Below are 17190 nucleotides of genomic sequence, written 5' to 3'. Positions count from 1 at the left end.
TCCTTGGACACAGAGTTAACGTGATGTCCTGCACTGATGTCCTGCATATAATGTATATGTTGTTAAATGCAACTTCACTGCAATTAACATGATTGCAATAATTAGATTTCCACACATTGGCTTGGGGAGTGCTGATGCCTTTTGCTATCAAATCTATGTAATAGAGAGTATATTCCATTTAACAAGTGTTTTGTGTCATTTTAAACATGGCTAACTTTATTACTTGCTGAACGCTTTGTTTTGTCATCTTTTCATTTTATGAAGGCTGTCAGTAAAATAAGCCTACCACTTCTCTCCCCACCACCCCAGGATTCACACTTGTTTACGTTTGAAGAAGATGCAGCTCCTCAACCTCTTGAGCTTGTTGTGCAACAAGTTGTCAGTGTGATAAAGTCTGCTGAAGAAAAGGTAACATTCTGCAGGTGTTTAGTCTGAAGAGTCTTTCTTCCTCATTTGTCCTGTTCTGATATTCTGAACATAGATGCTAGAAGAATTTCAGAGACAACTAGAAAATTGTGCTTACTGAGTTTTTTAGTATAATAATTCCATATTTTCTGCACTGACCTTTCTTTCCTTACCCATGTTCATTCTTTTACTGGGTTTACTAGAACAGAGAAAGGCCAAGCATTGGTATAAAACCACTATGACCACAGCTCACTATCAGAAAATGTTCTGTTTTGTGAAAGTCTCTTTGTGTGGCTCACATTGTATTTGCAAACTTGAAACACAGTTAGATTTGACTGTTACTACAATATCTTAAAGAATGCTTCTGTGAAAGACTTTTATTCTCACTGAGAATCTACCTGCAATCTTTCCATTAAAAAAACCCTGACCTATATTGCTGACTAGTCACCAATCAGACACAGGTATGCCAGGAATTCTGAAAGCAGGCTAGCATTCCCATGTAAAAAGTAAATGAGTATAAGTCCTGACATCTAAGTTGGTGCTGAAGTTTGTTATGAAAGTGTCTTGTGAGCAAGGTTATTAATTTCAGAATTGGTGGTGGTAGTTAAGAGTGTGGATTAATGGTTCAGTGTCCGCCTGTGTAAACATGAGTAGACCAAGTTATGTTTTGTAGGCTAGTCCTTGAGGACAGGTTTGCAGCCTTATCTGCTTTTTCTTGCTCCTTTTGGCTCAAGACACACCCAGAACAAAGTTCACTTAGTAGTGTTTGTTATTCCCACTGTTGCAAACCAAGGGAGTGGCACTCTAGATACTTTCACTTCATTATTAAAAGTAAATGTTAACTAGCAAACAGTCCAAGTTTCCCTGTTTTGTTAGTCACATGATTGTATCAATTCAGAAACCGTTGATTGAAGAAATATCATAGAGCAGCAAAAATTATCTGCATTTTTCCTGCTGTGGTTAGAATTGGCTTATCTTTCCAATCAGAAGTGAAACTGGGAATGTGTAATAGCCAACTGAAACCTTTACAAAAGATTATGTTGTATGTGGGTAGCAGGATTCTTGATACATTGACTTTATTAGGTGAATTGTTTTAATTATGAAGAGCGAGAGCATTGTGCTATAATACTTAATAATATAGCATTAGTGGAGGTAAGAAATTGTATACCTGATTAATTGTATAATGATTAATTCTAGGAGCAGTAGTGGCTAAGAGCAGTGACTAAGAGCAGGTGCATTCTGATCTGGAGGAACCGGGTTTGATCCCCAGCTCTGTTGCTTGAGTTGTGGAGGCTTATCTGGGGAATTCAGATTAGCCTGTGCACTCCCACATATGCCAGCTGGGTGACCTTGGGCTAGTCACAGCTTTTCGGCGCGCTCTCAGTCCCACCCACCTCACAGGGTGTTTGTTGTGAGGGGGGAAGGGCAAGGAGATTGTAAGCCCCTTTGAGTCTCCTACAGGAGAGAAAGGGGGGATATAAATCCAAACTCTTCTTTTTCTTCTTGTAAGAGACTAGTATATCACATATCTGCTGAGGATCCTCTCCCACAGCAGGTTGCATTTTGGCAAATCCTATTCCCCTTCTAAAAGTACATGTAACTTCCAGATCTATCAGCTTGGAGTAGATAATGAAATTCTTGAAGAACTGTGAGGAAAAGTTTGTGATCTCTGCCAACAATCTTCTGAAAGCCTTACCTGTAACTCAGGAAACAAAATAGTTCTGTTTGATGGGAGATCTTTAGCTTGTATGTATCTAGTGGTAGGTGGCATTTAGTTCTTATTTATTAAAATACTTGAAATATTAAATATCTATTAATATATGATCTATGTCTTTAAAGTTAGCAGAATCTTATGAAAAGATTCAATATGCTACTGAGGCCTGACCTAAGATCTTGAATTGGTAGCTCAGTGTGTGTGTATATAATGGGGGTGTCATTGTATAGCAAGATATTTCCTTCCTGCTTTTCCGACAGACCTGCCAAAATATCTCCCTCAAATAGTGTGCCTTGAATAGTAGGCCTTCAGAACTTGTGCTCTGACAAGTTGAATACAATACTCTGGCTATGAATTGTGGCCAGCTCAAGTCATAGTCTTTTATAATGTTAAATGGGAAGCAAAAACAGATTTATTGAGCTCCTTGTGAGCTACCATACACAACTGGGGGGTGGGGGTGGGGGTTATACTCAGCTCATTAGGTCTCAAATTATGCAAGCCTGCTGTACAATCTGTGAATGCTGAGTAACCAGTTAGTGTTCTGCTGTTCTATTGCTTGTTGATGCTTGTTATGTTTGGTTGAGTGATTTTTCTGTGTGGTCTTGTAGTACCTTTACAGATTTATTATACCTTTCAATGAAAACTTACTGCATGATATCTTAATGGTTAAGACTCTTTTGTGTTTTGCTGTAGGAACTAACATAATTAACTGTCTGGGATTTTTTAAACCATATTTTGGTCTTAATACTTTCTTCGCTGGCTGACTTTAATGTCCATGAAATTCACCTAACTTCAGTACTTCGTTGAAATAGAGGCTGCATCTACAATAGTACAGAATATTCTTTTTGATTACCTACAGGTGTTTCTACCCTTTTTTCTCATGGATACCTTGGAAACAGAGCAGTACCCATATGAGATTTTGGGGTGCAGTTTTTTTTTGTCACTTGCCATTTTTCCTCCATGTGCTATCAGAGAGCTGTTCCATGAGTAGTTGTTACTGGGTTGTGGTACAATAACATAACAGTCTTTTGCCATAGTCTTCTTATTCCTTTGAATTCTTATATGCCTAATAAAGGTCTCTGAATCTGGTCCCTACAGTTTCTAAGTTATTAGGGCTTGTTTGAAACTAACATGCCTAGCAAATGTGAAATCAGATAAATCTGAACACAGTCAAAGACAGTATTTGAATCTTTCGAGATTCCTTCAAAAGCAGAGCAATAGTAGTTACACCCTCTGAATTATTACATTTTTATTTAAAGGAAGTTGGGAATTCAATGATTTAACAATTCACTGATTTAAAACAAAGCCTTTGTGGGATGGTTTCTAGGGAGCTGAGAAAAAGAAAATGGAGCAGATGGGTGTGAGACCTTTACATCCACACAGCATGCAAAAACACTTTGCAGTCTTTCTGAAAAAAGCAAACCAAAGTCAGGGAGAACTGGAAAGTGGATGATTAATATATGATGATTGGATGTGTGCAAACAATCTTGCCACAGTTTGTTATTCAAAATGGAGCAAAATCTCCATGTAAAAGCAAGCAATGTGTGTCTTACTGGAAGCTGTGTCCTGGGATAAGCTGAACAACCACATAGCCATTGGGATGAGAGGGCACCCCCTGTTGTCTCCCTGAACTGTCACCTGAGCCCTGTGCCTTGATATGATCTTTTAAAGGCAGCGCTAAAGTATTCATGCACCTGACTGTATACCTGTTGGTGCCCATTGCATAAAAGTGATGGGAATGCTGATTATGAAGGTATATATTTCAAATCAGCTTAGTTGCACTGTAAAACACCTTTCATAAGTGAATGCTGAAGAGGTATGAGAAATGCTATTTCTTATCTCAAAATATTCATAGTGTCTTCTGAAACGGGAGCAGCCTAGCTTATCTAAGTTTCCACATGTTCATAGAGGCAAGTATCTACTGTATCTACAGTTTTCTCCCATTACTTTCCAAACCAGCTCTTTTTAAAGTTTTGAGCTGCTTGTGACTTTGGATTGAAGGGAAAAATCTTGTAGTCTGAAAAAGTACTGTAAATTAAAGGAGGAATATGCTTAATTAACGCTGAACTTGTGCAAAACAAAACCATCCATTTGACTATCATACAACAACTTGTGCAATCAAGATAATTCTTGGCATGGAGAAAGGTGCTTGCATAAGAAGTCATCCAATGTTGTAAGGGTTGTTCAATTGAGGGGAGATGGTTTGGAATTCTGAGGCCAATCAAGCAGTTTTCTGGATAATATGTAGCTGGATAAACTGAAATAACATTTGACTAGGATAAACCTTGTTTTTGGTTCCCCATGTTACTTCTAAAACCAGATAAAATACTTTTAAAACTTTTTTGTTGCTATATCTTGCAGTAAGTTCTATTGTAATTTTAGTCTAAACTAAGAGGAGTTTAGACACATATTGCTGTTTTTGAATAATGTAACTGTGAAGCAATTTAGTGTTTGTTTATTATGTTGATTGAGATTTAAGTACTTTCAGGGTTGCATACTCGGTCATAACTAATAGCCGGCTTGTTTCATAGGAGTGTATGCTTATAGACTTTATTGTCTTGCCAGTTTGCCGCCTTCAGAAATTACTAAAGAAAGTTGAGCTATGTTGACAGTCATATCCCATTATTTTTACATGCAGCCCAAGGGAAACTTGCTTCGATGTATTAATTGGAGCATTGGGGAAGATTTTTGCTCTAATTCAAGAGTGTATTCCCTGACTGCTTTCCTTATTTTGATGGTTGTCTTTGTGAAAATGTTGATTAAAAAGTGTAATGTTTTTAAATGCCTGTGGAATAGTTAAGTAGTGTTAAATAAAAGTTTCTTCTGTTTTTAAAAGCAATCAAGAAACAAATAGTTAGAAGGAATCACTAGGCGAGGGGTAGGGAACCTGCGGCTCTCCAGATGTTCAGGAACTACAATTCCCATCAGCCTCTGTCAGCATGGCCAATTGGCCATGCTGGTAGGGGCTGATGGGAATTGTAGTTCCTGAACATCTGGAGAGCCAAGAGGTTCCTACCCCTGCACTAGGGCTAACCTGTGTTCCCGGGAAAGAGAACATCTTGAGGAAGAAAGGCAAGAAGTATGACCATCAGCCCCTACCAGCATGGCCAATTGGCCATGCTGGTAGGGGCTGATGGGAATTGTAGTTCCTGAACATCTGGAGAGCCGCAGGTTCCCTACCCCTGACTTAGACTGTGACTCTTTATATATCTAAGAACATCTGAACTTTCAACATGCCATGAAGTGTCTTACTCAGCATTTTCCATTTTTTATAGACACCAGATGCTTGAGAAAAATAAGTTTAAAACAGTAAAAAAACCCTATACATTACAAAAGCATGGGATCCTTTTCTGGGGTTATGGGATATCTAACTAAAGCTAAGGAACATTTTCATAATAACATGGTGCAAAAAAAAGAAGCGTACTGGAAAAGAACCTTGTCGGGAAGGGGAAGAAGAGCAAAAAGGTGGTTTTACCTGCAGTGCTCTGACTGGTCAGGGTAGCTTTGATGTTTTTCATGAGCAGCTTTAGTTCATGAGCCCTTGGAGGTTTAGGGGGACTGGTGCCCTGAGGAAGAGTTCCCGTATTTTGCACATTCTGCCAAAAGGAAGCAAAACAATTAAAACTACTGTGTATAAATGCTAAGCTAATATTGCAACATGCATCCATTAACTCAGACAATAGTTTCAATATTAAATATCATATAAAATTAATCATGCAGACCAATTCAAGGCACAGAGTTACAAAATCTTATGAACATTAAAGACGAACCTGTAGTAGACAATTAACTCAAGAATTACCTGTATTGCTTTTATATCCATAGTTTTAGCACTTAAAATCATAGAAGGAGATGCTGAATTGATGAGATTTTGCAACACATCCCTAAGTTTCTCTGATGTGGTACTATTACCATCTGTCTGGACCTAGAAAGAGAACAATGGCATTCCTTACAAAACCAGAAGTCACACAAGAGAAAATTTTCTCCAACATCTTCATAAGCATACAACTTGGCTCACTATGGCTTCTAGAGTTATTTGCTCTAGAGTAACTTGACACAAAACACACACTTGCTCCTCCCTTTGTGCAAGTGGAAACCAAGTCTGGGTTGTACAGGTCTTGCACATATCAGGTACCTTCTAACCCTATGACATGCCATCTAACACAAAGCAAAGTAGATGTTTTGGGAGCAATCTAACATGCAGCATTGATTGGAAGGTCAAATCATGATTCCCCATCTCTGCAGATTATAATAGCAGACATTGGTTGGAGGAGGAAATGAAGAAAAAATAGATTAGGATCACCACATTCTACCCAGCATAATCTTTTTCCCCAAGCTAAAATCTCAATTTAGATACCTTTATATTTCTTCTACTGGAACAGATTCTGGTTGGGACAGATTTATATTGGGGAAAAAGTTAAGCTCCTGATTCATCTATTCTTCCCTCTCCTTATGAAGCCTAACTGAAGAAAATGGAGACCTGATCAACCATCTCCAGTGTCTCATATAGTTTAACCTATCCCATGTAACAATAGATTTTTATTATTTTTACTGATTCATTAATTTTCAAATTTTTATAGATAATGTTGATTACCAATATTCAAGTTGCCCGATTCAGAAAATTTGATTTTAATTGTATCAGTAATGTCCTGTTATTTCTATATCTAATTCAGCTTGAAAGGTTTAAGTGAGGGATTATAAATCTAAAATGCTGAGCAGAAACACTGCAGCACCTGCAGAATTCAAGGAAAAGGCGTGGAAGAGAAACTCAATGTCTGTTCTATACAAGGGTGTGAAAAGCAAGGCAGTGCAGTATTTTCACATCAAAATAATTGGGGGAGTAGGAAGTACAGAATAAGTTTACTGGTGTACAAAGCACTAGGCATTACACTCCTTGCAGTCAAAGAAATGCTAACATGAGACTATAAAGGCACAACATTTTTTATTAGAACACTGCCAGCAGTCAGAAAACAAGTAATAAGTATTAGCCAAGATCCAGAGCAGAAATTGCACTGATTGGCTTGAATCTTGGCAAGCCCCCATTACAAGTCATTAGTGAAACTGCTGATCCAGATTGCTCACCACAAAGGGTCTGCAGACAGAATGCTGCATTTCCAATATTTGCCAACTAGGCACAATGAGCAACCTTGAGAATTTTCAGTATTATATAGAGAAGTGAGTGCTTGAGAACTCTTAAGTCCTTGATGATGATGATTCACATCCAACAGTGTCACCATATGTGACAATTTTTTTTCAAAATATACAACTAAAAGTTACACCATCCTCCTTTTAAAATCATAAGATATAGCACATATATGAAACAGGTGTTATTTCCACTCTTAAAGTGCTCATTAACACTTCAGTCCCATACAGTTTTTAACCCTAAGTGTTAGGCTGACATTTAAGCTACAGAAGCATTTGTTTGAGTCCTTTTTCCAGTTGATGAATATTAAATATTAGACTTTGTTTAGAATCCAACCCAAATGCACTATATTATGTTTGCATGGTAGCCCCTTGTATCTTATGAGTGGTCTGTGACTCTAGTGGTAACTTTTTAGGTTGATACTGGATAGGGCAGAATAAAAGCTTCAGTGTAGAGAAAACCAACTGCTGGAAGATGGAGAGCACTCAAGAAACCATTTTCTTGCTGCGCTGAAACTGCTTTTCAAAATTTCCAAGTTTTAGAAACAACTGTGGTTTAGGAGACTAATCTTTATAAATAAGGAAATTCAGCTTCGTGTATGGAGCTAGGTGCATTCCTTTATATTGCAGCTAATAAGATATTTTTAGGCAGTTATTACAAAAAAGCAGGGGTTTTTAATTACTTGTGCATGTCACATATCAACAATCTTTAATTCTTGCCCTTTAAAGGAGAATGCCAAAGCAGCATGCTGAAGTACATCCAATTTCAAATAATATTTGCTTGGAAGGAAAGAGACAATTTTAAAGAGGAGTAGGCATCTTTAACAGATTATGGGAAACCCTCAACCAGTCTGATCTGGATTTTATTTAGGAATGTTTTACCTTCCTTTTCTAGCAAATTAGCTTTCCTAGCAGTTTACAGATCTGATTGTTTTTCACCTTTTAGTTGTGCTAGACTAAAGCAAGCTAAACAAGATAGATGAACAGCACAAACCAAGATGAAAGCTATTGTTGGCCCTTTCCGCACATGCAGAATAACACACTTTTAATCCATTTACACAACTGTTTGCAAGTAGGTTTTGCTATTCTGCACAGTAAAATCCAGCTGCAAAGTGCACTGAAAGTGGATTGAAAGTGCATTATTCTGCACATGCGGAAGGGGCCATTGTCAAACAATATCAATTCTTATCAAAAGCACAAGCAAAAAGGATATATTTACAGCACAGTCCTACACAGAGATACTACAGTCTAAGCCCAATCATTTCAGTGTGCTTAGACTGGAGTAATACTACACAGAACTGCTCTACTAATGTGGTGTCTAAATTATGACAACCAAGAACATTTATCTAGGGAGTGTATTCAGCAATTAAACAACAATGAACAGGCCATTTTTCCAATAGTCACCAATCCAAACTCTGAATACATGAAGCCACCTTACACCGAGACCTCTGGTCCACCTAGTGCAGCACGGTCTACTCTAAATGGCAGGGCTCAAACAGAAGAAGGTCCTCTTCAATATTTGCTACCTGAAGTATTTTTCTAGAAAAGATCTGGAACTGAACCTGGGGACTTTATGTCTGAGCCATGACCTTTCTGGTAAATTTTTCAAATGTTGCCAGGGAAAGCCTTTCCACTTCCTGCTGGTTCTAAATTAAAAGCATTCCTGAACTGGGGCTTTGCACAAAGGTGGCCTCAAACTCTGATATAATCCACAGACTTCAAGGGTCCTAGCCTCCCAATCCCAGACCCCAAATAACAATGATTGGTCTGCCTTGTCTTAAAGCTCAGGGTGCCTGGAGAATAGCTTCTGATGGTCTCAGTTAACAGACAAATGGAATAAGTCAGCTTATTACATATTTGTAATCTTTAATTGTGATAAATTAGATATAAGCAGTTACTAATAAACATACCTGTTGCCCTGTTATTGGTTTGACTTCAGTGTTTGTTTCTGAGGTGTGTATGAAAGACCACTTGACCTGGATGTCATCATCTTTGGCTTTCATTGAAAGTTTCAGCTGTTGATAAATTAAATTTGCCATTTCAGTTTTGCCAGCATGACATGCTTATGTTTCAATTCTAGACAAGCTCAGCAATTTGGTTTTCAACCACTGCGCTTGCTCACTGCCATTTATAGAATACTTTGTGCTGTTCTTGTTTTTAACAAACACAGAACGCAGCTGAATTCATGATTCATTTGACTGCAGCCATTTTCTCAGTCACAGATCACAGCAGCCTGCTGTGTTTACCCTGAGCCGTAGCAATTACTAATCTCCAACCATTACTACTGTGTAAAAAAATAAGTGCTGTTCCTCTCAGTTGTTGTAGAAATTGATTTGTAAAACAAAGAGTTTTCTTAAGAAGTGTTTCTTTCAGGAAAAGTCAGCTTTTCCATCTTGAATGTCATCTACAATATTTATAAGGTATGAGCCACCCATAATACTTCTCACCAACTATTAATAGGATTTCAGTGTTCACTAAACTCTCCCAGTAAAATTAGAAAAAGCTTTAAATACTTAACTTTTAAAGAAAACAGCATATTAATTGAATAATCCAAGCCTCAGTATTTTGTAAACAGACCTCAACTACACAATGATGTCTTTTTAAAAGAACGTTAACTGAGCCAAAATTAGAACATATGGACTGTCTATCTTTGTTTTAAATGAAGCTTATAGAACATCTAGACATAGCACCAGCTTGACATGAGTGATCTAAGTTGTAACACTAATGTTATGTTTTCAGAGGTCAACAAAGCTTGCAGGTTAACAAATGCTAGCTGATGTATGTGCAAGTTTTTTTTAATCCTACCCTTCCCCAAAAGGGCCCAAAATTAATAATGTCAATATACAATAATACAAATGAAACAGTTCATACAATTGAATATCATTAATGTACCAATTCTCAACATATCCAACCCTCAAACCTGTGGATACTTAAAATCCAAAAAATGAAGCCATGAACATATAAGAAAGATCTTTCTACAAACCTGAAAAGCCTCAGGTCTACAGGGAAAAAAATCTAAGATCTTAAAAATACATTAGGGGAGTACAACTCCAAAAAACATTAGGGAATTGCAATAACACAAAGTAACAGAAGTGGAGCTTGTAGTTGTAAGAAATGAACATCCTTTCAATGGCCATTGTGGGCGCTGCTAAGCAGTCACAAGTACTGCCAGCCTTCAAGTCTTGGTTTCTGTCAGTAAAAAGCAGAGGGAGGAGGGCAGGAAAAGGGAAGAGCATATGGGAGCTTTCAGGATAAAGAAAGAAGAAATAATAGGAGAAGGAAAAATGAGTCAAGTCCTTATGGGTCCCCCACTTATTAATAATGTGCAACAAAAAAGCAAATCTGGTTTATGGACCAGCTTTCACCTATACATCCCCTTATATAGCTGGACTTAACAACTTTTGTCGAAGATGGTGCCCATCTAATATCCTTGGCAGGTTATTGGATAAGAGAGTAACTATGACTCAATAGGTTCATGTTCTGACTGAGGCAGAACAATCCAGACAGAGAAGGGGAATGATGGGATCACGAAGCAGAAACTGGGAACAGCAGTGCAACTGGTATGCAGATTAATATCTAGAAATATGATTCTTTGTATATTCATCATCTACAAAGGTCTGCATACTTTTTCTGTAACCAGGAATGTTGGGATGTGTTGTACATATGTTCCAAGTTTAATGCCCACATGTTCATCCTGTGCAGAAATTACCCCTCAGCATTTTTTTACCATCAGGTGGAAACTCCCATATAGCCTGCCTATTGCCACCTTGCACAATATTGACTTGCATCCCAGAGGGAACAGGGGCCCTTTTGAAAACTCTTGTGCATCCCAGAGGGAACAGGGGCCCTTTCGAAAACTTCCTGTATGCCAGGAGCAGCTTCAACGCAGCTCATCATGTGCTCGTTACACAGACATCAGGAAAAAGAGAGAAGCTGCTAGTTAATATGGTATCCTCATCTTGCTTGTTTCTTTTTTTTAATGCTTATATAATGAACAGCTCACAGAACATAAGGCTACATACCATATACTTTGAAATTACCTGAATGGAGATTAACTGAAAACTAGTAATATGATGAAGAGTGTGCCTCCTTCATATAACCACAAGATAAAGTAAACTTGCTTTTCAGCCTGACCCGATGCATATCACATCAGTCCTTAAGGAACTGCACTCACTCCCAATTTGCTCCCAGGGCCAATTCATTGACATACAAAGCCCTAAACGCAGTGGTGGGATTCAGCAGGTTCGCACCACTTTGGGAGAACCGGTTGTTAAAATTGTGCTTGTTTATAACCAGTTGTTAAATTATTTGAATCCCACCACCGGAACCAGTTGTTACATCCTTTGAATCCCACCACTGCCTAAACGGCTTGGGCCCTGCCTACTTAAAAGAACACCTGCACCCCTGTGTATCTGCCTGGGCACTGAGGTCACAAGAAGAGGCGCTCCTGGTAGTATCTCCTCCCACCAAGGTACAGGGGGCAGAGGCTTTCTCTGTGATTGCTCCCGGCTTCTGGAATAGTCTTCCCTTGGAGATTCACCATGCACCTACCCTTTATGGGTTTAAGCACATGGCAAAAACTTTCTCTTCACACAGGCTAGCTAGCCTCCCTGGAACCCCCCTCTACAGCTGCTGGTCTCAGGGGTAGAGTTAATTTTTATGCTATTTTTATTGTTTTGTTTTCATTGCTATAATTTATGATGCTCTTATTATGATTTTTACTGTTTTAACCTGCATAAGTTTCCTAGAGACTTGTTACAAGGCGGGGTATAAACATTTATAAATAAAATAAATAAGAATAATCAGTCCTAATATATTTATTTATTTGTTCAATTTTTATTCTCTTTTCCCAATCAAGTTGCATGCACTCAGAGTGGCTAACAATATTCTGTATCATGAAATGACAGTAGTATGAACAATAGCTCTGAAACCAGAACTAATTTGAATATCAGGTCAATATCTTAAGTTATGGCATTAATACACCTATGAATTTAAGCTTTCTATGGCTACTTATATTCAAATGCTCTGTTATGCCATAGGATACCAATATATTACATATTTTAGTTTATATGAAAAATGCATGCATCTGTCAAAGCCTACACCACTGGTAAAGAAACAGTGAGCTTTGATTCTCAGGATCAGAAAAACTGTGAATGCAACCAAACATACTCATGACAAATGGCTTGCATTTTTTTCTTCCTTCCTTTGCCCTGAAAGGTATATGCAACAGACTGGCAATATTTCTAAAGGCAGGAAAAAATTCAGCATCAACTAAGTTGGGGGGCCAAGGCTGCGCTGGGAAATTCCTGGAGATCTGGAGACAGTCTGGGAGGGCACAGAGCTCAGCAACGAAGTGGTGTCATATCCAGTAAGGTCACAGCCTAGCCAAAATCAGCTTCAACTCTCACCTTGGAGGTCACTTCCATCCACAAAAATTCAAATTTTAAATTTGTTTCCCATATCCTTTCAAATTCCCCTTGCCTTGTTCTTTCATCTTACATAACTTGTAAGCATCTGAACGTATCTATATCATGTCATTCTTACCCTTTTATCCTAAATATCTGAGCTGGTGTAACTGGATTGTGACCAGTTCAAAAGCCTCTCCATATTTTTCATTGTTAAGAGAAAAAAAACCTTTCAAAGTGACAGCCAGCCAAAAGCAGTCTCATCACTCGATCAATTGTCAACCATCCTTTGGCCTTTACTATCCTTACAGGAATCCATCAATTTCTCTTATTCCTCTGTGGTACAACATAGAAGAAACTGAAGTCTTAGAGCCTCCACCCCCTGTAGCCATTCTAGGCCTTTTAAAAAGAATTCAAAACATTACCTGTAAATGAAATGGTGAAAGTTTTATACTGTAAGACTGACATTCTGCAGGAGCAACTGAAGGATGAGTCACATTGACTATAAAATAAATGGCATTTCCAGCTATGTTACAAGAGACCATCTGTAACAAAAGTGAAAAAACGTGGTTTAGTTAAAGATTGGATAGATCAATAAAGCCCCTTGGGGATGGGGCGGTATATAAGTTCAAAAAATAAATAAAAATAAAATAAAGAAACTGGTCAGAGTATTTATTCAGTGCTAAATTACGGCATTTCTCAAGAAATGTTCAAATGTTGACCACTGCAGTACATTACCAACATCTGCAACATAAAAGGAATATAGCATACTTTCCCTCTTTCATAAATAATGCCAGTTTGAGTCTAAAACCTGAGTCTAAAACCTGAGTCTAAAACCTGATTGAGGCTTTAAATAGTGAATTTCTTGTACTGTCATGACAATGTGAGACAGAAATGTTCTCCTTTGGATTCTTTAATGTACTAGAGCAGTGGTGGCCAACCTATGGCACTCCAGATGTTCAAGGACTACAATTCCCATCAGGCCATGCCAGCATGGCCAATTGGCCATGCTGGCAGGGGCTGGTGGGAGTTGTAGTCCATGAACATCTGGAGTGCCATACGTTCGCCACCACTGTACTAGAGAGTTGTGTCTACATCACTGTATCTCTGATCCATGAACAGCATAAATCCCACTGCTTTACATAAGAGAACAATTAGAAAGGTTTTAATTGTGTAGAATCCTCAAACATTTGGAGAATGGATATGCATGGAGCCTATGTATTCCGAATGTATACATGTATTCTTTTACTTGATTACTAGGAATCCCCGCCCCCAAAAAGATGGAGAGTACTGTACAAAGGGGTTCTGTACAATATTTTCCAAGCAATGAATGTCCATGAGTGGAATTTACCAAGATGTTTCTGTTCTGCATGTGTTCCCCTTCTCCCAGATCCATGAAAATTCATTAAACCTACTTAGTAGCAGTTACATGAAGATTTTTTTTATAAAAGTATGTTTTCTGTAACATGAAAAACAGGTCCATAAGCATCCTAAAAATATCCTAAGCATCTTAAAAGTCCATCCCCCAATCCTCACATTTCCCTCCTGTCCTTCTGAAAAGCAAAACAGAACTTCACATGTTCTAGAACAAGGGTAGCCAAATTGTGGTTCAGATTAAACTAAGAAACCACCACAACCACATGCATACCTGTGAGACTACTAGCAAACATGGGGAAACTTCCCCTTTATTTCTTTCCTACATTTTGAAATGCTAATGGCAGACTGTAATGAGTCATACTTCTTGCCTTTCTTCCTCAAGATGTTCTCTTTCCCAAGAACAGGTTAGCCTAGTGCAGGGGTAGGGAACCTGCGGCTCTCCAGATGTTCAGGAACTACAATTCCCATCAGCCCCTACCAGCATGGCCAATTGGCCATGCTGACAGAGGCTGATGGGAATTGTAGTTCCTGAACATCTGGAGAGCCGCAGGTTCCCTACCCCTGGTATATGAGAACCAATGTGGTGTAGTGGTTAAGAGCAGATGTATTCTAATCTGGAGAACCGGGTTTGATTCCCCATTCCTCCAGCTGAGTGGCAGAGGTTTATCTGGTGAACCAGGTGTGATTCTGCACCCTACATTCCTGCTGGGTGACCTTGGGCTAGTCACACTTCTTCGGAACACTCTCAGCCTCACCTGCCTCACAAGGTGTCTGTTGTGGGGAGAGGAAGGGAAAGGAGCTTGTAAGCAACCTTGAGTCTCCTTACAGGAGAGAAAGGTAGGGTATAAATTGAAACTCCTCCTTCTTCTAAAGCAGTGAAAGAAATATAACATTTAAATGTAGGTCAGTTAATTCTTATCGATATGATGATAGGTTGTGAAAGGAGAAGAGGGGTTCAGACCCATTTGTGCTACCAGCAGGTATAATCATGACATCTTTGCTTATCCTTTTTCACTCCAGTGCAGTTGGTTGTTAGGAGTCTGCTATGATAATGCAGCAGCCAGTCTGTTTTTACCAGCATCTCTTAGTATTTTGTGTTTCAAGGCTTGTAATGGAGTACAATTTAAAAAGAATACTTAATGGCTGTTAACCAGTGAGTATTTATATGTAGGGGGATGCTAATGGAATGTATGTGGTTTTGAATTGGAATCCTAAGAAGTCTCTAGATTTCAAGAAGTGAGAGAAATTTGATAACTGAAATATTTTTGTCCCTGTTGTATTGACTGACAACTGGAAAGGCTATCTGAAATGCAGCTCTTAAACCTGAGCAACTTTTAAGCAGTACTTCTCAGCCCCATCAAAAGTTGCCTCTTTAACCTGAAGAAGTCTGAGTAAAGACAGAAGCAATCAAGTCAAAAAATAAGTGACCACAGTGCTTTGCAGCGTACCTTTGAAAAGTTGGCATATAACTTGTCCATCAGGTTTTGTGAGCCTCTGCATGCTTGTGCTTGCATACTTAGGGCATGCAAGCATTGAGTTAAAAATACCTGATATGTATAAACTGGAAACTTCCACCTGTCTTAATTTGCCTGCTGTTTAGTTGATTTGTACTGCTACTTAATACTCTTTGAGTTTTGATTGCATCTGTGTCAGGGCTGTACATTACTAAATAGTAGCTGCTTTTTAAAAAAAAAAATTGAATCATTGGTTACATTTTTTAAAAATCCTAGATAGATGACTAATGGGAACTTCCAGGCTTCAAAGTAGTTTCAAAACAGTTCTTCACTTCTATTAGTAAATGTACTTCTCGCTTTCACTGGCCTTGTTCAAAACCCTTTACTTGGAAAATAAGATATTTTATTTTGGCCTTCCATGAGCATTTCCCCTTGTGCACATAGAGCATTCTCCCATCCATAATGGGGAACTGGTAATTCCTGTACATGTGTGCCTATGTGTGTTCTGAATTTGTGAACTGTGACTGAACTTCCTCTATAATCAGTTCTAATAAACTGCACTGATATATTTGACCTTAACATTAACAGTGCTTATCTAATTGGTTCAGTTTGTATTTCACCAAGTGAACAGAGTTTCTTGGATTACTGTATTGATGAAAAACGCAAGAGTTTGGGAAAGAAAGTTTACATGCTTATTAGAGATCATGAGAAGTATAACAAGAGCAGTTCTTATTTGAAACTTCCTTTTCTCCTTCTTATTATAGGCAGTATTAACCCAGTATGTACTGTTCAGCTCAATGATCCTTTGCAAAAGTTTTATAGTTCTGTCGCCAGTAATTCCACAGACCTCCTTTGGAAAGAAGAGTTCATTTTGTAAGTACTGATTTTAGTAATGCTGTTACAGTAATGAATTCCAGACTATTTGTTGTTAAGAGTAATGGACATTGCATACCATGTTTTCTGCAAATGCCGCTACAGTTAAGTAAACTTAGCATTCGGAAATGATCTCCAAAGCATTATTAGATCTGATGCCTGGGATAATTTTAAATCATAATTTACTTTAAACAATTGGCATTGTTGTCTCTAAAACTGGACTGTATGGATGTGTGATTTCCCACAAGAGAATTAGGTGATTTCCAGGCAGTGTTTTCCCAGTGCAAAAAAAGTGCTGTTTTGTTTAACAGGATTCTGAATTGCAATCTGTTCTTGATTAATTACCTGTTCTATATAATCCAAGAATAATATTTTGTTGCTAGGAAAATGTGGTACCACCCACTGGTAACAGTACAACCGCAAGACAGTGCCTGCGTCATGACCAAATGTCATGAAAAAATGATACAGTACACAGTCCTGCTTCTCTTCCCACCCCCTCCCCAAGCAGACTATTTTGTAAAATTTGATACATTATTTTATTTTTTGGATGAGCATGTAGGACAAACTGGGTCTCCAGGCACTGACTGGCTACGGTTTTAAAGCAAGGAAACATAGTCTCTTAATAATAGGAAAAGACACAGTGAAGCTACTGCCTTATTGGGGCTGATTAGAGGAATAAAGCAGCCAACTTGTTTCTGATCCTCTAGTTAGCTTCTGTGTGCTCAATTAGTTACAGCTGCTTTAGGTGCTAATCTTGCTATCCCCTCCTCCCTTCTGTTGCACCAGAATACGGGTTGGCAACACGGGGTCAACCTTCCCTCCC

At 38.4% G+C, this 17190-nt stretch overlaps 1 protein-coding gene across 1 annotated transcript in view; it reads left to right on the top strand.

Annotated features, from left to right (window-relative positions):
* C2CD2 (C2 calcium dependent domain containing 2) overlaps nt 1–17190 on the top strand; it is a 36979-nt gene that overhangs the window by 2460 nt on the left and 17329 nt on the right. The window contains exons 2-4 of the mRNA XM_048494077.1: nt 265–408; nt 3975–4029; nt 16259–16367. Coding sequence (XP_048350034.1) covers nt 265–408; nt 3975–4029; nt 16259–16367 — 308 coding nt within the window. The remainder of the gene's footprint in view (nt 1–264; nt 409–3974; nt 4030–16258; nt 16368–17190) is intronic.

The sequence above is a fragment of the Sphaerodactylus townsendi genome, linkage group LG04 (genome assembly GCF_021028975.2).
Source record: "Sphaerodactylus townsendi isolate TG3544 linkage group LG04, MPM_Stown_v2.3, whole genome shotgun sequence".
NCBI lineage: Eukaryota > Metazoa > Chordata > Lepidosauria > Squamata > Sphaerodactylidae > Sphaerodactylus > Sphaerodactylus townsendi.
The sequence above is the reverse complement of the archived record's forward strand: the minus strand, read 5'-3'. Positions and strand labels throughout refer to the sequence as shown.